The sequence below is a fragment of the Lucilia sericata genome, unplaced genomic scaffold (genome assembly GCF_015586225.1).
Source record: "Lucilia sericata isolate MDLA Ls3-8-SP2 unplaced genomic scaffold, ASM1558622v1 Contig000123F_arrow, whole genome shotgun sequence".
In the NCBI taxonomy this organism is placed as follows: Eukaryota; Metazoa; Arthropoda; class Insecta; order Diptera; family Calliphoridae; genus Lucilia; species Lucilia sericata.
Window position 1 is genome coordinate 33,165 of NW_023994155.1, and position 23,030 is coordinate 56,194.

Here is a 23,030-nt window from a genome sequence, read left to right on the forward strand (position 1 = left end):
TGAACTGAATTTCGAATTTAAGTGTTTCTCGTTCGTAATTGTCACCTTCCGAACTGATTCTAAAAGAGGTTTAGCTTCTGTGGTTCTGTGGAATATATTCTGGGCTATATTCGTTCTATAGAATAGTTTCAGAATTAGTTCATTATTCATTTAATGATTTTTTTTTAATCAGAACTGTTATATTATACAGACAACATTCGATGTAAAGTCAAAATACATTCCAAAGAATGATTCGCGAACCATTTCAGTTTTTCTTAAATTAATTTTGTTGTTATATGGAAGCATTATAAACAGGTTCGGAAATGTTCTTTAATCGATAATACTTGTTCGTTATTCTCACCTTCCGAACTGATTCTGGAAACTGTTATAAAGTCATAATACGTTCTAGAGAATGATTCTCGAATCAGTTATTTTATTCAATAATATTCCTATGAAATTGTCACCATAAGAACCAGTTCTGTGGAAGCGATGCACATACTATAGAATATTTTTAGAATTAGTTCAATATTCATGCTATAGAATGATTTTAGAACTAGTTCTTTAATCCATGAATTTGGTTGGAATACTTACCATTAGAAATGTTACTATTCTAGCGTTATACGGACGACATTCGATCTAAAGTCAAAATACATTACAAAGAATGATTCCCAAATCATTTCATTCATCAATTATAATTTCTCTAATTTGTCACCTTCGGAACTAGTTCTTTAGAAGGTTTATACAGTTGACAAATACATTCTAGAGAAAAGTTTTGAAAAAGTTCTTTAATCAATGATTTTTGTTTAAAAATGTAAGCATTAGAATTGATTTTGAGTCAAAATACATTCCATAGAATGATTCGCGAATTAGTTCGTTTATCAATGATAGAAGAATTATTGTGTCGGAATTAGTTCTTAGTCGTAATTCGTTTCATAGAATGAATCGTGGATCAGATCATTCATCAATGATTTATTTTTCGAAATTATTCTTTAGTAGTTCTTTAATCTATGATTATTATTCGTTTTGGATCCCCACCGAACTAGTTCTAGTAAAATTATCGGAAACAGTTTTTAAACTAATCGTTTTTTAGTTAAATTTATCGAGAAACATTGGAAATGATTTTGAATCAAAATACATGATTCACGAATTAGTTTATTTATCAATGATAAAAGCATTATTGTGCATAGAATGATTCCCGAATCAGATCAATGATTTATTTTTAGAAATTGTTCTTTGATGATTATTATTAGAAACGGATCCCGACGGAACTGGTTGTAGCGAAAATTTCGGAAACAAGTACTTTTTTCATAAATGTTTATTTTTCAAAAAGTACTTTTTCCAAAAAATGTTAGTTTTTAAAAGGAACTTTAAAAATACTTTATTAAAAGTTTTTGTCCCAAAAAGAACTTTAATAATACTTTATTAAAAGTTTTTGCCCCAAAAAGTACTTTAAAAATAACTTTTTAAAAATGCGTTTTCATTAAAGTTTATTTTCCAAAAAGTACTTTTTTCGAAAAATCCGTCTTTATTAAAAAGTTACTTTCAAAATAGTTCATCAATCCTTTAATATTTTTTAAATAATTTTATAAAAGATAAATAACCACCACAATTCTCTCTTCCCCTTCATCCAGGCGTCGATCACGAATGCGAAAATTGTGTCGAATTTTATCATAGTGCTTTAACAACATCGTTTACGAAAATTCTTACCGATGAGGCTGTCAACTCGTGGAAATATAATATTCACCATTGTATCTTGATCTCTTGTGGCAAATTGTTACATTTGATTGCCATTCACATGACCCGTGATAATCCCTATCTGCTGGATTTACTGGCCATAGTTTTCGATCCCGACAATAAATTCAATACATTCAATGCGGCCCGACAGACAGAATGTTTCTCGCCACCCGATCATCTGTGGGGTGTTTTGGATGGCAATAAAATGTTTGCCAAACCACCGCCTGAACCGAAGAATCCTCGCGGTTGGCTAGTCGATTTAATTAATCGTTTCGGCCAATTGGGTGGTTTCGATAATCTGCAAGAACGTTTTAATAGGGGTCTTCAGCTGTTGCGCAAACAGCAAGAGCAAGCGGCGGCCGCTGTGGCCTCGGGGTGTGCCAAGCCGGGTGGTTCGAGAGCCATGCTGCAACCTGATCCGGAGCAGAAGAACAAATTAACACTGGCCCTCATCTATAGTTTGCTGAGGCCCTTTGGTCAGTGTTATGAACTGCTGACACCCGCTACTATATCCAAATATTTTATGCCCATTTGGAATGTGGTTTTGGATTTACTCGATAGTTTTTCGGATGAAGAACTAAAGCGTGAAGCGAAACCGGAGGGTCGCAATGATTATATAAATGGTATTGTTAAATCTGCCCGTTATTTAGCTAGTCGTTTGCCAGGTCAAGAGGAACTTATACGTAACTTGGAAATGTTTCGTTTAAAGATGATTTTACGTCTGTTGCAAGTGTCCAGTTTTAATGGTAAAATGAATGCTCTCAACGAAATCAATAAGGTTTTGACATCGGTGTCGTACTATGCGCATCGGACTCCACAATTGCCTCACTGCATGTCTGATGATGATTTGGATTGGTTGACAGCTGAAAGAATGGCGGTGAGTAGAACTCTTTAAAAAACCAAAAAGAGCTTTATTAAAGAAAAGCTTTTCACTTTTCAACCCAAAAAGCATTTTTCTTTAAGAAGGCTTTTTGATCAGAAAGCAATCTTTACAAAATTTATTTTTTCGTAAAAATGTTTAAAAAAGCACTTTTCTAGAGCAAAAAAATCTTAAAAGCATATTTTTACTTGAAAAGCACAAAAAAGCTTTTTGCTTTAAAAAAATCTCCAAAAAGCTTTTTACTTAAAAAAAATCTCAAAAATTTGTTTCTTAAGAACAGCTTTTTCTTAAAAAATCTCAAAAAAACTTTTTCTTAAAAATATCTCAAAAAAGCTTTTTCTTACAATGTTTCAATACAGCTTTTTCTTAAGAAACTCATTAAAGCATTTTCTTAAAAAAGCTCAAAAAAGTTTTTTTAATGCTCAGAAAAGCTTTTTCTTAAAAAAAAATAAAAAAAGCTCAACAAAGTTTTTTCCTTAAAAAAGCTGAAAAAGCATTTTTCTTAAAAACCTGTAAAAAACTTTTCATCCAAATACTATTTCAAAAATTTTCAAAATTTCTTAATTAAAATAAAACTTAAAAAATTCCTTTATTTTTAATTCTTTAGGCCTGGATCAAAGAATCCGATGTTTTGGGCATCGTTCTGAAAGACTCTCTACATCAGCCACAATATGTAGAAAAGTTAGAGAAAATCATTCGATTTTTAATTAAGGAGCATGCATTAACCCTAGAAGACTTGGATGCCGTATGGAGAGCTCAAGCTGGAAAACATGAAGCAATCGTAAAGAATGTTCATGATTTATTAGCGAAATTAGCCTGGGATTTTACACCAGAACAATTAGATCATTTATTTGAATCATTCCAGGTAATGTACAACGAAATATCACTTGTATATCTTAACAAACTAACAAGATCATCTCTTTTAACTACTACAGGCCAGCATGACAACTGCTAACAAACGCCAAAGAGAAAGACTTTTGGAATTAATACGCCGCTTAGCGGAAGATGACAAAAACGGTGTGATGGCCCAGAAAGTGTTAAAGCTCTTCTGGACTTTGGCCCACAGCTCAGAGATACCACCCGAGGTGCTCGATCAAGCGTTGGCAGCTCATGTGAAAATCTTAGATTACAGTTGCTCACAGGAACGTGATGCTCAGAAAATCGTTTGGCTCGACAAATGTGTGGTAGAGTTGAAGAATGGTGAAACTTGGGTATTGCCCGCTTTGCGTTTAATCCGTGAAATCTGTTGCCTTTACGAATCATCTCCCAGTCATGCTCCACGTTCACAACAATCCCTAAATCGTCAGCAAGTCATCGAACGTCTACAGAACGATTACTCTTTAGTCATTTTAGTTACTAATAGTCTAACATCGTACATGGAAAAGATACGCACCATGATAGCGGATATGCCCACTGTTGAACCTGCCTCGCTGTGTATCGATGGGCGTTATCCACACAATATGCAGATATCGGAGCGTTTAGATTTCCTTAAATTCTTGCTAAAAGATGGCCAACTGTGGTTGTGTGCAGATCAAGCTAAACAAATCTGGCACTGTTTGGCTGTCAATGCTGTGTTTCCTTCGGATCGTGAAGAATGTTTCCGCTGGTTCGGTAAACTGATGGGCGAAGAGCCAGATCTTGATCCTGGCATAAATAAAGACTTTTTCGAAAACAATATACTCCAATTGGATCCACATCTACTAACGGAAAGTGGCATCAAGTGCTTTGAACGTTTCTTTAAAGCGGTGAATTCCAAAGAAGATAAACTCAAGGCCATACATCGCGGCTATATTTTGGACAATGAGGACCTAATAGGTAAAGATTATCTATGGCGTGTCATAACAACGGGCGGTGAGGAAATAGCCAATAAAGCTATTGATCTGCTCAAAGAAGTTTCAACAGCTTTGGGTCCCCGACTCCAGGAGAATATCAGTGAATTCCATGAAATGTTTATAGGTGAATGCTGTGAACGTTTAAGGACTCACTACACCAATATAATGATATTGGGCAAGTCTTTGAGTTCCAACAATGCAGTGCCCGTAGTGGCCGATGATGCCAATCAGGCTGATCAGAATGAATCGAAAGATTCGAAAATGCGTTTCATAGAAGCCGAAAAAATGTGTCGCATTCTTAAGGTTCTGCAAGAATACATCAAAGAATGTGACCGTTCCTTTAATGGGGATCGTTATCTATTGCCTTTAGTACGTGCCACACGCGGTAAATATACTAGTCTTTATATACGTTTTCAAAATCCTGGACGACCAATCGATGACATAGAAATCATCACACACAACAATGAAATGGTTTCCTCTTTCAAGCGCAACTTACTTAAACGCATTAAGGGCACCTCGACGGCCAACATAAAAGTCGATCTCTACTACAACAATGGCGAATTGATAGACATTGGCGATGAGATAAATCCCTTGTCCCAGTATTCTATAAGGGATAAAATGATCTTAACGGCTAAACTAACACCTATAGGAGTGGGTTTGGCTAGTAGTCCGGATACGTCTAGTGATTCTAGTACTGGATCACCACCCAGACCTTGTCCCGACATGCAGCGTGTCGAATCGGAAAGTACTTTACCGGGAGTGATTATTTCTAGGAATTTCCATTATATAGAGTTTTTCCTGAAACTTTATCAGTTGGGCAGTGATTTGGAACATGGTCGTTTGAGGGAAAGTGCTAAAATGCTGTTACATTTATTGCCCTGTGATCGTCAGACCGTTAAAATGTTGCAAATAATGTGTGGCATGTCGGCAGCTCAACAACTGCAGCAGCAATTGCAAACCACGGGCGTAAGTGCGGGAAATGTAGCAAATGTTACCAAAGAAGGGGAAGAGGATAACAGTGCTGGCAATGTAGCCAATGTGGGAGGAGTAGTAACCGCTCAACAACCACCTCAACAGCAGGTTACATCCAGCAATGAACCGGTGAGTTGATGCCTACGTTTCTATAACTGAACACAATTTTTTATTTCTTCTCTTGGTTTTTTACTTTAGATTAACCCTACTGAATGTACACCCGAAATGCTGTTCCTGCATCCCACCCCAGCCCAGGTGCACTACAATTTATGTGTCTTTAACAGCCTTCTAATACCTGCTCTCGATCCCTATGGCGAAAATGCTCTACAAATACAATCTTCTTGGCTGCATTCAGGTTGTGCCCATTTCATACTTGAACTGTTGACCAAAAATAATTTCTTACCCAACGCCGATATGCACACCAAACGTGCATCATTCCAGTGTGTATTGAAACTAGCCAAACTTTTCCTTTACATAGTAGGCTGTGTGCTATCGCGTGTGGGCGACGAACCTATGCTGTTTGACTACGATATGGACTCACGTTCACAGGTGGAAATACTCAAACAAATATTGACCTCAATACCAAATACCTCAGAGATTACTTTAAGGGCTATATCACAAAAGTTGGCTGAAAATTTGGCCAGAGAAATGCTATCGGCCAGTCCTGAAGGTGAGGTTTGTCGCTTGCTCTTTGCTTCGACTTTGCAGTGGTCCTGTCCCGATATATCTACCATTAAAGCTGTAGTCCAATTGGCCTGGGCATCGTCGTGTGGCAATCTACAGTCGTTGGGTACTAAAAATGATTTTGCCGATGATACCTCCATGCCGGACAGTCAAGATTTTTTGGTTTGTAAAGAAGCCCTAGAGGTGCTAACCATCTCTTTGGTCCTAAATCCCAGTGCTAATGAAGCACTAAGTGCTGATCCCCTGTGGAATAAGTTCATAACATCGTTAATATTGAAAAATCAATCACGTCACGTAAGACAGGTAGCGGCCGAACAACTATTTCTCACTTGTACTTACTGTGCCGGTGACAGACGTCCCTTTGCCTATATGGTTAATCTGTTAGTTAGCTCCCTTAAGACTCTGGTGCCTCAACACGAAGCCACCTGTGCTGATTTCTTTCAACTACTCTGTCGCACTCTCTCCTACGGCTGTGTTGTCAACTGGCCCCTCAACATTGGCGAAGGTTTGCTGGCTGAAGAAATCAAATGGTTGCAAAAGATACGAGAACATGTCACAACTACCGGAGATATTCAAGTGCACGAGGATCTGCTCGAAGGTCATTTGTGTTTGGCCAAGGAATTGATGTTTTTCCTATCGCCCGAAACGAAGGCTCAACTGAACGATTTGATTCATGAGCTAATCGATGCTTTTCTGTTTACCGCCTCCCGAGAATATTTGCATTTACGTAAAAATGGTAAACTAAAAACTGAAACTGCCCCTCCACCGGTGTGTCGTAGTCCACATACGATTGCAGCTGCCTGTGATTTATTAATAGCATTATGTCAGAATTGCGTTCCTAATATGAAGTTGCTAACGAATACGATAACGGATTTTGTTTGCACAGGTGAGTCGAAGTGGTGTTGAAAGGTTTCTTTTATAAAAATTGAAATTTTTAACAGAAAATCTAAATTTTCAAGTTTTTATACAAAATTTCAATTCTTTTCTCTTCTTACAGATACTGAACCCTTGCGTGATTGGGACTATTTACCACCAGTCGGTGCACGACCGATTAAAGGTTTTTGTGGTTTGAAAAATGCCGGCGCCACATGTTATATGAACTCTGTGCTGCAACAACTTTATATGGTACCCTCAATACGCGTGGGTATACTTAAAGCTGATGGCGCAGCAACAAATGAAAACGAAGACTTTAGCGGTGAACCCGAAGCCAATGCCATGGGTTCGGCTCTATTCAATTCTAACGATGATAATAATGATGTTAGGAAAAACTATCATGTAGTCATACTCAAACATGTACAGGCCATCTTTGCCCATTTGGGTCACAGTGCATTACAGTTCTATGTGCCACGTGGTCTGTGGACACATTTTAAGTAAGTTTTTACTTTAAATTAACAAAACGTTTAATACTTTACATTCGATTTCTTTTATATTAGACTCCAAGGTGAACCGGTTAATTTACGTGAACAACAGGATGCTGTTGAATTTTTCATGTCCTTGTTCGAAAGTTTAGATGAGGGTCTGAAAGCTTTAGGTCAAACACAATTAATGAATAACACATTAGGTGGATCATTTAGTGATCAGAAAATTTGTCAAGAATGTCCTCATCGTTATTCAAAAGAGGAACCGTTTAGTGTTTTTAGCGTCGATATACGAAATCATAGCTCATTAACCGAATCTCTAGAACAGTACGTTAAAGGTGAACTCTTGGAGGGCGCTGATGCATACCATTGTGATAAATGTGATAAAAAAGTAAAGAAAACATTTGATGTCCTTTTTGTTGTTGCCTTCTTACTTATCTTATTTCTACACTTCTAGGTAGTTACAATTAAGCGGTTGTGTGTGAAAAAACTACCGCCCGTGTTAGCCATACAATTAAAACGTTTTGAATATGATTATGAACGTGTTTGTGCGATTAAATTCAATGATTACTTTGAATTTCCACGACTATTGGATATGGAGCCTTATACAGGTTAGTAAACAAAAGTAGAACAGAGCGAGAACTAGACGTAAACTAAACTAGAACTGAACTAGAACTGAACTAGAACTGAACTAGAACTGAACTAGAACTGAACTAGAACTGAACTAGAACTGAACTAGAACTGAACTAGAACTGAACTAGAACTGAACTAGAACTGAACTAGAACTGAACTAGAACTGAACTAGAACTGAACTAGAACTGAACTAGAACTGAACTAGAACTGAACTAGAACTGAACTAGAACTGAACTAGAACTGAACTAGAACTGAACTAGAACTGAACTAGAACTGAACTAAAACCGAACTAGAATTAAACTAGAACTGAACTAGACTTGAACTAAAACTAAACTAGAACGGAACAAGAATTATAGACAATCTTTGAGTGCTATTAATTTATTATTATCAATCTATTTTCTATTTAACAGTCTCTGGCTTAGCTAAACTCGAGGGTGAGGTTATCGAAGTGGGTGATAATTGTCAGTCTAATGATGAATGTACCAAATATGAACTGACTGGCATTGTTGTACATAGTGGTCAAGCTTCTGGTGGTCATTATTTCAGTTATATACGTTCAAAGTAAGTTTCAATAGAATGACACTTAATCCCAAAAGAATAACATATTTTATTCTTTCAAAAATTTCCTGCAGTAATCCCTCCACTGGCAAAGAACAATGGTATAAATTCGATGATGGTGACGTAACCGAATGTAAAATGAACGAAGATGAAGAAATGAAAGCCCAGTGTTTTGGCGGTGACTATATGGGTGAAATCTACGATAGTAATTTGAAACGCATGCAATATCGTCGTCAGAAACGTTGGTGGAATGCCTATATGCTATTCTATACACGTTGTGATCAAAAACCCATACAGTTTGAGGCGAGCGTCGAACAACTTTCATTGGCCGAAAGTCGTAATTTTGTATTGCCATTGCCAAAACCAATCGAAAGAAGTGTTAGGTAAGTGAGGGCGGACAAATTACAAAAGTGATGTTCTTTGTTTATAAATTTTAATAATTTGTTGTTGTTTTTTCTATATTTGCAGAAATCAAAATATACGTTTTCTTCACTCAAAGAGTATATTTTCTGTAGAATTTTTCAATTTTATTAAAAAATTGGTTAGTTGCAGTATTCCAACGAGGGCTGATAAAATGGTAAGTGATAAGATGAACTGGAACAGAACTAAAATTGAACTATAACAAAATTTTTGTTTAATTTCATTTTACAGACACCCGCCGCCGAAGAGCTCTCTTTATTAGGTGTTCAATTGGCTTCACAATTTCTCTTTCATACCGGTTTTCGTACCAAAAAGTCTTTACGTGGACCAGTTATTGAATGGTTAGTAGAAAAAAAGTTTTAACTCATGAAAATCATTCCTTATCATTCCTTATTTTGTTAAATTTCGTTTCATTTCTCTAGGTATGATACACTATCACATCATATACGTCTATCACCATTGGTACGAAAATGGTTTGCTAGCAATGCATTGCTAAGTCCACCCACACGTTTGGGTGAATATATATTAATGGCACCATCACCGGAAGTTCGTACTGTTTTTGTTAAATTAGTTGTATTCTTTTGTCATTTTGCCATCAATGATGAGCCGCTGGCTGGCTATGATGGCAATAATTTATGTGAACAAATTCTAATAAGTGTTCTTAAGTTATTAAAATGTGAGGTAGCCGATCATGGTAAACATTTGCCACACTACTTTAGTTTATTTAGCATGTATGTGGGTTTAGGCATACAGGAGAAACAGCAACTTTTAAAGGTAAATTAAAATGGCTTTATATCAGCACGAAGTGAAATGTTAATTTATTGTTTATTCTAGTTAAATGTTCCCGTTATATTTATGCAAGTGGCTTTGGACGAGGGACCAGGTCCTTCAATAAAATATCAATATCCGGAATTAAGTAAATTACATCAAGTTGTATCGCATTTGATACGTTGTAGTGATATCTCGGATAGATGTCAATCATCTAATCAAAATGGTAGACCCTTACAAAATCCCTTTAAAGATCCCAGTATAAGATATGAAGATTTAATGCCTTTATCACCAGAATGTGTTGAAATTTTATTTAATAGAACGGGGTAAGTTTTAATGCAGAAAAACATGAAATCTTATTTGAATTGATCTTTACATTCCCTTTTTAAAGGTACATTAAAAAACTTATTGAGGATACAAATGTAGGCGAGGAAGGTTTAAAACTCTTACAGTATTGCAGTTGGGAAAATCCTCATTTTTCACGTGCCGTTCTCACCGAACTCTTGTGGCAGTGCGGCTTTGCCTATTGTCATGACATGCGCCATCACACTGAACTCTTATTGCACATTTTACTCATCGAAGACTCGTGGCAACATCATCGCATTCACAATGCCCTAAATGGAGTGGCCGAAGAACGTGAGGGCCTCTTGGAGACAATACAGAGATCAAAAACGCATTATCAGAAGCGCGCCTATCAAATCATTAAGTGTCTCACACAATTATTCCATAAATCACCGGTAGCATTGCAAATGTTAAATTCAAATCCAGCGATTGGTAGACATTGGATTATTGCGGTTGAATGGTTGCAAGATGAGCTGGATCGTCAGCGTGGCATTGGTTGTCAGTATAATTCGTATTCATGGTCACCACCGGCACAAAGTAATGACAACACAAACGGTTATATGTTGGAGAGATCACATTCCGCCAAGAATACGTGGTCAATGGCCTATGAATTGTGTCCTGAAGAGGTAAGTTGGTGTTTAGTTCAGTTCTAGTTCAGTTCTAGTTCAGTTCTAGTTCAGTTCTAGTTCAGTTCTAGTTCAGTTCTAGTTCAGTTCTAGTTCAGTTCCATTCTAGTTCAGTTCTAGTTCAGTTCTAGTTCAGTTCCATTCTAGTTCAGTTCTAGTTCAGTTCTTCTTCAGTTCTAGTTTCGTTCAGTTCTAGATCAGTTCAAGTTCTAGAACAGTTCTAGAACAGTTCTAGTTCTTTTTATTTAACATTTTAAAAGAAAACCATTTTTAAAAACCCACATTTCGCATCCACTTTCATCTTAGGAACAAGAGGAAACCAATGAATCTGATGTTGAACCCATCGATGAAGCCCAAAGACAGCAGCAGCAACAACAACAAGCCAATACCACAGCAACGACAACAAAAACCAGTGATGAGCTACAAAAGGAGCAAGAACTTAATCATGTAGCCGATTTAATACGAAACAATATGACTGTAGAGGAATCAACACAGCAGCAACAGCAGCAGCAAACAGGTGAAAATTTAAACTTTTCAAATGTTCCTCCACATAAATCAACAATTATTGTTGGTCTAGCTCCTGGTTCATCGATAGACTGGAAAGCCTCAACATTTGTTGGTGATTCATCGTCAGGAAGTAAAAAAGCTTTTACCTCGACTACAAATACCTCCTCCAGCACCAACACACTAGGGTCGTCATCATCATCATCAACAGTCCAACAAACATCGTCTACTGTAGCCATGACTGAATCACAAAATGAAACCAATATAAATGGCTTAACTAGTAATCTAAAACAGATGTCACTATCACCAAAAACGGTAAGTCTGCTTGAAGTTGTAAATATTTTCTTAAACACTTCTTAAGGGTTTGATTGGTTTAATAATTACTTTTGGTATTTGTTGTTTTTTTGTGTAATAAGTACAAAACAAAATCTTAAATACTTTTTGGCTCTTCTTTTCCCTTTTAAAAACAAAACTCTTTATACTTTTTTCTTCTAAACAAAACAAATTATTTTTTGTTTATGTTGTTTTGTTATTAAAAAACAAACTTTTACCTTAAAAAACCTTAAATAATTCTAATAAAAACCAAAAAAAAACAAAAGCGTTTAATGGGCAACAGTAAACAGCAACAACTCCAACAACATCTTCATCAACAACAATTACAGCAACATCAACAACAACTACTCCAACAGCAACAAAAACAACAAAGGGGTAACACTTCAAGCCGTTTAGTATGATTTGCTGCCAAGTTAGTTTTTGTTTCGATTTTGTTTTTTTTTTTTTCTTTTCGTTTGTTTTCTATTGGTTTAATCTTAAATTAAAAAAAAAATAAATCTTCCTTTTTTCTATGTTTGCTTAACTTCTTTTTCGAAATTTTTTTCATTCTTCACTGTTTTGTTTTGTTATAAAAAGCAGGCTATAGCCACCAGTTATGTTAAAAAAAGAGCAAAGCTTGTAAATTAATAGTTTGTAATTAATACAACAATCTGCAAAATCTCACAAACAATTTGCACAAATTGTCTTTTTATTTTGTGTATAGTTAAACATCATTGTTGTAGATATAAAATGTCATTTCTTTAAAATTGCAAAAGATTTTTAATTTTATATTTAAGTCTAATTTTATTAATAAGCAAAATAATTTTTATATTTCAATTTTGTTCAATATCTTTTACCTGTGGAATTAATGAAAACAAACGACGATGGTTTCTGACCAACACTTTTCTATAATAGGCAATATCTCACCCAAGTGAGATGCTTGTATAAAAACTTCCCTTCGAATCTGTCACAATCTCTGCTATGAACCATGAATTTCTGCTATGAACAATGAACTAAAGCTTAACGAGGAAGGACAACATCCCTGTTAAGCTTAGTTCAGTTCAAGATAAGTAAAAAAACAAAAGTTCTGGTTCATTTTTAGTTCAGTTCTAGTTCAGTTCTAGTTCAGGTTCTAGTTCAGTTCTATTCAGTTCTAGTTCAGTTTCTAGTTCCAGTTTACTAGTTCAGTCTAGTTCAGTTCTAGTTCAGTTCTATTTCAGTCTAGTCAGTCTAGTTCAGGTTCTAGTCAGTTCTATTTCAGTCTAGTTTCAGTTCTAGTCTTTCTAGTCAGTTCTAGTTTCAGTTCTATTTCAGTTCTAGTTCAGTTTCTAGTTCAGTCTAGTTCAGTTCTAGTTCAGTTCTAGTTCAGTTCTAGTTCAGTTTCTAGTTCAGTTCTAGTTCAGTTCTAGTTTCTAGTTCAGTTCAGTTCAGTTCTAGTTCAGTTCTAGTTCAGTTCTAGTTCAGTTCTAGTTCAGTTCTAGTTCAGTTCTAGTTCAGTTCTAGTTCAGTTCTAGTTCAGTTCTAGTTCAGTTCTAGTTCAGTTCTAGTTCAGTTCTAGTTCAGTTCTAGTTCAGTTCTAGTTCAGTTCTAGTTCAGTTCTAGTTCAGTTCTAGTTCAGTTCTAGTTCAGTTCTAGTTCAGTTCTAGTTCAGTTCTAGTTCAGTTCTAGTTTAGTTCTAGTTCAGTTCTAGTTCAGTTCTAGTTAAGTTCTAGTTCAGTTCTAGTTAAGTTCTAGAAGTTCTAGTTCAGTTCTAGTTCAGTTCTAGTTCAGTTCTAGTTCAGTTCTAGTTCAGTTCTAGTTCAGTTCTAGTTCAGTTCTAGTTCAGTTCTAGTTCAGTTCTAGTTCAGTTCTAGTTCAGTTCTAGTTCAGTTCTAGTTCAGTTCTAAATCAGTTCTAGTTCAGTTCTAGTTCAGTTCTAGTTCAGTTCTAGTTCAGTTCTAGTTCAGTTCTAGTTCAGTTCTAGTTCAGTTCTAGTTCATTCTAGTTCAGTTCTAGTTCAGTTCTAGTTCAGTTCTAGTTCAATTCTAGTTCAGTTCTAGTTCAGTTCTAGTTCAGTTCTAGTTCAGTTCTAGTTCAGTTCTAGTTCAGTTCAGTTCTAGTTCAGTTCTAGTTCAGTTCTAGTTCAGTTCTAGTTCAGTTCTAGTTCAGTTCTAGTTCAGTTCTAGTTCAGTTCTAGTTCAGTTCTAGTTCAGTTCTAGTTAAGTTCTAGTTCAGTTCTAGTTCAGTTCTAGTTCAGTTCTAGTTCAGTTCTAGTTCAGTTCTAGTTCAGTTCTAGTTCAGTTCTAGTTCAGTTCTAGTTCAGTTCTAGTTCAGTTCTAGTTCAGTTCTAAATCAGTTCTAGTTCAGTTCTAGTTCAGTTCTAGTTCAGTTCTAGTTCAGTTCTAGTTCAGTTCTAGTTCAGTTCTAGTTCAGTTCTATTTCAGTTCTAGTTCAGTTCTAGTTCATGTTCATTCTAGTTCAGTTCTAGTTCAGTTCTAGTTCAGTTTAGTTCAGTTCTAGTTAGTTCTAGTTCAGTTCTAGTTCAGTTCTAGTTCAGTTCTAGTTCAGTTCTAGTTCAGTTCTAGTTCAGTTCTAGTTCAGTTCTAGTTCAGTTCTAGTTCAGTTCTAGTTCAGTTCTAGTTCAGTTCTAGTTCATTTCTAGTTCAGTTCTAAGTTCAGTTCTAGTTCAGTTCTAGTTCAGTTCTAGTTCAGTTCTAGTTCAGTTCTAGTTCAGTTCTAGTTCAGTTCTAGTTCAGTTCTAGTTCAGTTCTAGTTCAGTTCTAGTTCAGTTCTAGTTCAGTTCTAGTTCAGTTCTAGTTCAGTTCTAGTTCAGTTCTAGTTCAGTTCTAGTTCAGTTCTAGTTCAGTTCTAGTTCAGTTCTAGTTCAGTTCTAGTTCAGTTCTACGTTCAGTTCTAGTTCAGTTCTAGTTCAGTTCTAGTTCAGTTCTAGTTCAGTTCTAGTTCAGTTTCTAGTTCATTTCTAGTTCAGTTCTAGTTCAGTTCTAGTTCAGTTCTAGTTCAGTCTAGTTCAGTTCTAGTTCAGTTCTAGTTCAGTTCTAGTTCAGTTCTAGTTCAGTTTCTAGTTCAGTTCTAGTTCAGTTCTAGTTCAGTTCTAGTTCAGTTCTAGTCAGTTCTAGTTCAGTTCTAGTTCAGTTCTAGTTCAGTTCTAGTTCAGTTCTAGTTCAGTTCTAGTTCAGTTCTAGTTCAGTTCTAGTTCAGTTCTAGTTCAGTTCTAGTTCAGTTCTAGTTCAGTTCTAGTTCAGTTCTATTTCAGTTCAGTTCAGTTCTAGTTCAGTTCTAGTTCAGTTCTAGTTCAGTTATAGTTCAGTTTCTAGTCAGTTCTAGTTCAGTCTAGTTCTCAGTTCTAGTTCAGTTCTAGTTCAGTTCTAAGTCAGTTCTAGTTCAGTTCTAGTCAATTCTAGTTCCAGTTCTAGTTCAGTTCTAGTTCAGTTCCAGTTCAGTTCTAGTTCAGTTCTAGTTCAGTTCTAGTTAGTCTAGTTCAGTTCTAGTCAGTTCTAGTTCAGTTCTAGTTCAGTTCTAGCTTCTAGGTTCTAGTTCAGTTCTAGTTCAGTTCTAGTTCAGTTCTAGTTCAGTTCTAGTTCAGTTCTAGTTCAGTTCTTAGTAAGTTCTAGTTCAGTTCTAGTTCAGTTCTAGTTCAGTTCTAGTTCAGTTCTAGTTCAGTTCTAGTTCAGTTTTAGTTCAGTTCTAGTTCAGTTCTAGTTCAGTTCTAGTTCAGTTCTAGTTCTGTTCCAGTTCAGTTCTAGTTCAGTTCTAGTTCAGAACTAGTTCAGTTCTAGTTCAGTTCTAGTTCAGTTCTAGTTCAGTTCTAGTTCAGTTCTAGTTCAGTTCTAGTTCAGTTCTAGTTCAGTTCTAGTTCAGTTCTATAGTTCTGTTCAGGTTTTGTTCTAGTTAAGTTCTAGTTTAGATCTAGGAACTGAATATTGTCATAAATTTATGCTACGGTCGTAAATTGTATGGCATGATTTGTCTATTGAGAATAACGAGGTTACTTCGATACGCTTTTAACTAAAGATTTTTATTTTACCGATTTCTATTATCAATGCTACTTACAATTTTGATTTTTTTTTATAAATTTCTTTCTTGATATTATTTCATAAACATAAAATATTTTTATAAAAAAGTACTTTAATAATCACTTAATTTTAAGCAACAACAAAATCTTGCAACGGCTTGAAAATGTACTAGTTTTATATATATATATATATATTGAAAATTATACTTACAACTTACACTGCAAAAAATTACACAAAAACTTTACACACTTAAAAAGAAAAAAAAAAAAAATAAACGCTTCACTCATCTTTCACCAAAAATCAACTTCATTTAAATCAAAGAATAACGCTTTTTTATCACTGTTGCGCTTGGCATTTTTAAAAAGTTAATGAAAAAATGTATAAATTTTAAGTTGAAAATATTAATTAAATTAAAAATAAACAAATATTTATAATTTTCTCTTCTTTTTTGAAACATTATAGTCCGTCAGCGGCGTCATTAGTTCGGAGGCAACAACAACAATGACAACATTAACAGGAACCACAAAAAAGGACAATGATTTAAATCTTTTAAATGTATTAAATAATACAACAACAACGATGACAACAACAACAACTAATAATACACTAGGCAATAATACTGCTGAAATACAACAACTACAACAAACTGTAAATACTACCACTACTAATGACCAACAGCAACAACAACACATTTTATTGGGTTCGACTTCAACTCCAACTACGACTTCGGATCAACAACAACAGCAGCAGCAGCAACAACAACTTAATACCACAACAAAAACGTAGATGAAGTTTAAAAATATTGAAATATTATTTAAATTCTATAAAAAAAGAAAGAAAAAACGGAAAAAATTAAAGAAATAAAAACAACAAACACTTTTTAAAATAATAATAAAAAATACCAGAAAAAATAAAAACAAGAAAAAAAATCTTAAAAAAAAACAAAATGTTCTTTTTTCACACTAAAGAATTAATTAATACAAAAAAAAATAAAAGAAAACAAAATAAATATAAAAAATAATTAATATTATTAAATAATTATTATTATTATTAATTTATAAAATTACATGAAAACAACAAGAACCACAAAAAAAGAAAAAAATATACATAATAAAAACAACAACAACAAAAGAAACTTATAATAAAATTATAAATTTTATTTATTTCATTATTTTTTTTATTTGTTTATTTTACTTGAAAACGAAAAACAAAATTTTTAAAAATAATATTTTAAAAATTAGTTTTGGTAAACATTTTTATGAGTTTTAGAAAGATTTTTTTATTTTAATTAGAAATTGTTTTGAAAATCAAAAATTATAATAGAATTTCTAAAAAGGAAATATTTGAAATTTTTAGAAAATTTTTCAAATTCAAAATTGTCCTAGAGACAAGTTAATATAGAGGGAACTGACCACTGGTTTAGTACTTTAACATTTGACTTGAAGATTAGGTGATAAAAACTTTTTTTTGTATAAAGACGGTTGGTTTCTGATGGTCTTCGAAAAAATCAAGTGGAAAAATTCGAAATTAATTTCGAAAACTCAGAATTGATAGATTTTATATCGATTCAGACTTGTTTTATTTTTTAAGTTTTATTTTGTTCAGTTCAAGTTCCATTCTAGTTCTGTTTTAGTTCTTTTCTAGTTCAGTTCTAGTTTAGTTTTAGTTCAGTTCTAGTTCAGTTCTAGTACAGTTCTAGTACAGTTCTAGTTCAGTTCTAGTTCAATTCTAGTTCAGTTCTATTTCAGTTCTAGTTTAGTTTTAATTCAGTTCCAGTTCCGTTCAAGTTCAGATCTAGTTCAAGTTCTGTTCAATTTCAAATCTAGTTCAGTTCTTTCTTTTTCAGCATAAAATAGAAATTTTAGCAATTTTTCTACTTTATTTAAAATATTGCTAAATTAATTTTTAAGCTAAATGCAAAATTTTAAATTTGTATATGTCTCGAAAATTCGATTAACTTTTCTTAAAAAAATCTCAAATCTTTGGTGATTTTTTTTAAATATTACACTGTTTTAACATGATTTCCTTAAACAATTCTTAAATATAACTTTAACGTAGATTCTATAATTAAAAAAAATATATTATTAACTTTTTTAAAAAACTAATTTTATAAAAAAAAACTATTTTACTAAAACACAACCCAAAATTTCACTTTTATTTATTAAAATTTCTTTTAAGAAAACTTTAACATACAATTAAAACATAAACAATTTTTATTATTTTTTTATAAATATAATATTAAAAAAAGAAATCATTAAAAAACGTATATTATAATTAATTAATTATGTTATATAAACAAAACGGAAATAAATTTACATAAAATGATATAAAAATTAAAAAACCAAAATGATTATTACTACGCTTTATAAAAGGAAAAAAATTAAATAAGAATAAAAATTAAAGAAAAAACATACTTATTAATATTAATGAAAAGAATCATAATAAAAAACGATAAGAAAACAAAATAAATGTTATTATAAATAAAACCAAAAAAGAAAAATAAAAATGGGTTTTTATTAAATGATGACAATTACTGGAAACTTAATTAACATTAGGTCTGTTCAATAACTTAAAGTTGTTACTAATTATTAAAAATTTTCACAAAAATATTTGCAATACAAAAACAAATAGTAATAATTTGTAAAAATTTATTGTTATTGAACAAACATAATGTTTGGTTGGCATTATAGTCTATTATTAGTAACTTTAATAATTATGTATTAATAAATTTCAACATTTCTGCAAATTACGATTATTTTGGCAATTCCTTTTCTTGTTGACTTCGCTCAGGTCACTTTGTGTGGAGTTGCCAATAGGTTGCAAAAAGGGATTGTTGCTTTGTTTGTAAACGAATTTTGTGTGAATCTGTCTATATATTTATCTATCTATCTATCTATCTATCTATCTATCTATCTATCTATCTATCTATCTATCTATCTAATCTATCTATCTATCTATCTATCTATCTATCTATCTATCTATCTATCTATCTATCTATCTATCTATCTATCTATCTATCTATCTATCTATCTATCTATCTATCTATCTATCTATCTATCTATCTATCTATCTATCTATCTATCTATCTATCTATCTATCTATCTATCTATCTATCTATCTATCTATCTATCTATCTATCTATCTATCTATCTATCTATCTATCTATCTATCTATCTATCTATCTATCTATCTATCTATCTATCTATCTATCTATCTATCTATCTATCTATCTATCTATCTATCTATCTATCTATATATCTATCTATCTATCTATCTATCTATCTATCTATCTATCTATCTATCTATCTATCTATCTATCTATCTTATTTAGCCTTCCTTATTGCATTTTATTGGTAACACTGTTTCTTGTTGTTAACTTTACTCGGGGCACCATGATTTCTTTGTAAACAAATGTTTTTTTCTCATTAGGATTAACAAATTCATTTTATTTTATTGTTTGTGTCAAATTCTTTACAAATTATGCTAAATTTAAAATTTATTAACAAATATTTAAAATTACAATACATATTTCTACAAGTTACCGTTATTTTAAACTAATTTCCCTTCCTTTTTCACCCTAATCCTTTTTGTAACATACTGGCATCACTATTTCTTGTTGACAGTACCTGTTTGTTTGTAAACAAATTTTTTTGCGCGTCAGGATTATAAAAGTATACTTTTATTCATGGTGTGTGTTAAATTGTTAATAAAAAGTGTTTTTTTGTGTTTTTAATAACTTTAATTAAAAAAATTGTTTACAAATGGTAAGTTCAACAATTATTTATAATATTTGCAAAGTCATTGATGATTAGGTAGACTAATCAAGCGGAAAAAGTTGTTTATTGTTGTGTTAGCGAATATTAATAGAATTAAGCAAACAATGCATAATATTATTAATCTAAAATGTGACAAAATATGTGTTAATTAAAAATGGTATGGTTTCTTATAAAAAATCCAATTGGAAATTGTAGATTTGATATTAGAAGTTATTTTTTAATGCGCCGAAATGAACAGTGAGGTTTCGATGGATTTTAGAGTAACTTGACCCTCTGTGAAATGAATTCATTTTCCAATTAGAGGTGGCATACGATATCGAAAAAGAATCTAGTGGATTTTAGCTTAATTCGATATCGAAATGAGTTTTTGTTACGAAATATTGTTCGATCTCGTATGGGGTTTCATTTGCAATAATTTTACTTGATATTGTGCTTTGTATTAACATTTGTAGACCCAATTCCGCCCAGAAAAATTACTTCATCGACCCATAATTTGTACTTGACACTGATAAAAATTTTATTTGTTTAACAATTACTAATAACAGTTTAGCTTTAAGCCTTAATTATACACGTAATAAATGCAATAGGTCCAAATTATAAACTATACAAAAAATAGGTTTTAGTAAAGAAAAAAATATATATAAAATAAATGCAATTTTTCCTTCTGGTACAAAGTAGTTCTACTAAAAATGTCTATAGAACAGCAGCAAGTATCTACTTTTCTGCCTTCTCAGTTTCGTCTTCTTCAAAAGTAATAACAGCAGCACCCTTGGCCACATTTGAGCCAACAGCACCACCTATGGATTTGACAACAGCATCCTTGGGAGCCTTTAAAATATGTTCCATTTTCATGGCAATTAAAACAGCCAAACTATCACCCTTTTTAACCTTATCTCCTGGCTTAACCAAAACCTTTTCCAAAACACCAGGCATGGGGGCCACAACCTTAGAGCCAGCACTGCCCATTTGATCCGAGGCGGCATGCAAAAATTTGGGTTGTACCAATTCAAAAGTTTTTTTACCATTCTCCAGGAAAATGGTAATTTCCGACTCATCTATGTGGGCATTGTAGGTGGAAATATTGTTGGAGATGTTTGATCTAATCTTTAAACGTTCGCCATCCATTATACGATCAGCTTTGACATCATACCATTCACCATTATCGATTTTAATTTGTATATTCGAATCATTTCCGTATTTCAAGGAGACTTGATAGGTTTTATCATTGGACTTCAATTGATATTGACGAACTAGGTCAAAATTCAAGCGCAAATTAGGAGAAGAGGTAAAAGGATCAGTTTTGTGTATGCTGTTGATGTGGGAAGCTTGCAATTCATTGAAAACAAGAGTTAAGGCAGCTTTGCACAAATCATCGTCATGGATTTCCAAGGCAGGGAATAAAGTATCAAAGTGTTGGTCGATAAAGCCAGTATGGACATTAGCAGCCTGGAATTCGGGATGACTGGCCAAGTCGATAAGGAAATTGATGTTGGTTTCCAAGCCAGTAATCTTTGAAGGAAAAAATAAGGACATTAGTGGATAAAGAGTAAATATTCTTTTCTATCGCGAATATAATTTGAAATCTCGAGAGAGAATTCCTTTTATTGTGAATTTTTGAGGTAATATTTTGTAAACAATTAACTATTGTGAATGAAAAGTTGAGGGAATTCGCAATTTTAGAGATTTTATATAAAACGAAAAAACTTACGTGATATTCACTTAAACGAGCGATTAAACTATTAAGCGCTTGGGTACGGTTTTCACCCCATACTACCAATTTAGCAATCATAGGATCGTAGTGAACTGACACTTCATCACCTTCGCGCACACCAGTTTCTACACGCACCAAACCTTCACTAGGTTGTGGTGTAGCCAAATAACGCAAAGGACCGGCGCCGGGGAGGAAACCACCACGAGGATTTTCAGCATAAATACGTGCCTCGAAAGCATGACCCTTGCGTATAATTTGTTCTTGTGTCACGGGCAAAGGTTCGCCGGCAGCAATACGTATTTGCCATTCAACCAAATCGGTGCCAGTAATCATTTCGGAAATGGGATGCTCTACTTGCAAACGGGTATTCATTTCCATGAAATGGAAACTGAGATCCTCTTTGTCCATAATAAACTCCACAGTACCGGCGCCCACATAACCCACAGCCTTGGCGGCACGTACGGCAGCCTCACCTAATTCACGACGTAATTCCTCCGACAAACCAGGCTAGAAATTTTTAAATAAGTTTAACATTTTTGGGAAAAGAGATTTCTTTAAATTTTACTTACTGCTGGTGCTTCCTCAATAATCTTTTGATGTCTTCTTTGAACGGAACAATCTCTTTCCCACAAATACACAGCATCACCATATTGATCGGCAAAAACTTGCACTTCCACGTGACGTGGTGATCTAACATAACGTTCCAACAATACTGAACTATCACCAAAAGACTTCTCCGATTCATTACGGGCCGAATTCAAAGCAGACATAAAATCTTCTTCCTTATCAGCAATACGCATACCTTTACCACCGCCACCACGCACAGCCTTAATCATTAAAGGGAAACCAATTTTTTTCGCCTCGGCCTGTAAACGTTCATCGGATTGGTCATCACCATGATAACCATTAATAATGGGAACACCAGCAGCATCCATAATATGTTTACTAGTACTCTTAATACCCATATCACGTATAGCGGAAGAGGGTGGACCCATAAAGACCACTCCCTCTTTTTGACACAATTCTGCAAATTCTACCGATTCGGAAAGGAAACCATAACCAGGGTGAATAGCTTGACAGCCAGATTTCTTAGCTATATCTATAATGCGATCAGCTCGCAAATAAGAGGAGGCAGTGGCAGCCTCTCCCACACGATAGGCTTCATCAGCATATTGGGTGTGCAAAGATTTCTCATCGGGATCGGAATAAACAGCTACAGTACGTACACCTAATTTGCGGGCAGTCTTAATAACACGACAGGCTATTTCACCACGATTAGCTATTAAAATCTTATTGATGGGCCGTACCACGGGGGCACGATTGGAGGCGTGTGTAGCATAAGTTCTAAAATAATAAGATTGTTTTCTTTAATAATAATTGAGTAAAATGCTAAATTGTTGTTGTTTATATTAGTTGAGTTTATGTAACAAACATGTCCAAAGTTTCTTTTTAATATTTCATCGCATATCTGTTAATTTATTGAGCATAAGTTAGTGTTTTTAAAAGTGGATTCCTTGGCCTCACCTTGCATTTCGTAATAAAAGTGTAAACATTTTCACAAAAACCACTTAATTCTAAACAAAATATAATTGAAAATAAAAATTTATAATTCTTTTATTGCACACCTCCGAAAATTCCACACACACTGAGGAATATTGTTCTTCTTGTCGCTCTTATCAGCATGATTAACGGTTGTATTGATTAAGTTGCGTATCTACTACTTTGTAATACAACTCTGTATAATGATCTTGTGACGGTGTTTTAGTTTTTACGGTAAATAACGTTATTTATTATTATTCATAAGATAGATAGATAGATAGATAGATGGGTAGATAGATAGATAGATAGATAGATAGATAGATAGATAGATAGATAGATAGATAGATAGATAGATAGATAGATAGATAGATAGATAGATAGATAGATAG

The 23,030-nt window shown here is 33.7% G+C and overlaps 3 protein-coding genes across 7 annotated transcripts in view; 2 read left to right on the plus strand and 1 right to left on the minus strand.

Moving 5' to 3' along the window:
* Positions 1-16,447, plus strand: part of LOC119600816 (probable ubiquitin carboxyl-terminal hydrolase FAF) — a 29,625-nt gene extending 13,178 nt beyond the window's left edge. For 2 of the 5 annotated variants that reach the window (XM_037951372.1, XM_037951373.1), the window contains exons 4-19: positions 1,611-2,590; positions 3,201-3,458; positions 3,529-5,526; positions 5,596-6,967; positions 7,079-7,451; positions 7,515-7,830; positions 7,897-8,050; positions 8,483-8,633; positions 8,705-9,013; positions 9,099-9,207; positions 9,282-9,391; positions 9,473-9,824; positions 9,885-10,144; positions 10,210-10,786; positions 11,093-11,605; positions 16,078-16,447. In XM_037951372.1, coding sequence (XP_037807300.1) covers positions 1,611-2,590; positions 3,201-3,458; positions 3,529-5,526; positions 5,596-6,967; positions 7,079-7,451; positions 7,515-7,830; positions 7,897-8,050; positions 8,483-8,633; positions 8,705-9,013; positions 9,099-9,207; positions 9,282-9,391; positions 9,473-9,824; positions 9,885-10,144; positions 10,210-10,786; positions 11,093-11,605; positions 16,078-16,401 — 8,156 coding nt within the window. In that variant the 3' untranslated portion in view covers positions 16,402-16,447. Of the gene's footprint in view, positions 1-1,610; positions 2,591-3,200; positions 3,459-3,528; positions 5,527-5,595; positions 6,968-7,078; positions 7,452-7,514; positions 7,831-7,896; positions 8,051-8,482; positions 8,634-8,704; positions 9,014-9,098; positions 9,208-9,281; positions 9,392-9,472; positions 9,825-9,884; positions 10,145-10,209; positions 10,787-11,092; positions 11,606-11,889; positions 12,036-16,077 lie in introns of all 5 variants that reach the window. The other 3 variants (XM_037951376.1, XM_037951375.1, XM_037951374.1) reach the window with 3 other exon arrangements.
* A 2,867-nt stretch (positions 16,448-19,314) lies between these two features.
* The window catches only part of LOC119600819, a 53,267-nt gene continuing 49,551 nt past the window's right edge, over positions 19,315-23,030 (plus strand). The window contains exon 1 of the mRNA XM_037951381.1: positions 19,315-19,379. The gene's annotated coding sequence lies outside the window, so the exon portion shown is untranslated. The remainder of the gene's footprint in view (positions 19,380-23,030) is intronic.
* On the minus strand, positions 19,884-22,786 carry LOC119600817 (methylcrotonoyl-CoA carboxylase subunit alpha, mitochondrial). Its single transcript, XM_037951377.1, has 4 exons — positions 22,627-22,786; positions 21,672-22,446; positions 21,100-21,609; positions 19,884-20,900 (listed from the first exon to the last, which is right to left on the minus strand). The coding sequence occupies exons 1-4, from the start codon at positions 22,653-22,655 to the stop codon at positions 20,106-20,108; spliced, it is 2,109 nt and encodes a 702-aa protein (XP_037807305.1). The 5' UTR covers positions 22,656-22,786; the 3' UTR covers positions 19,884-20,105.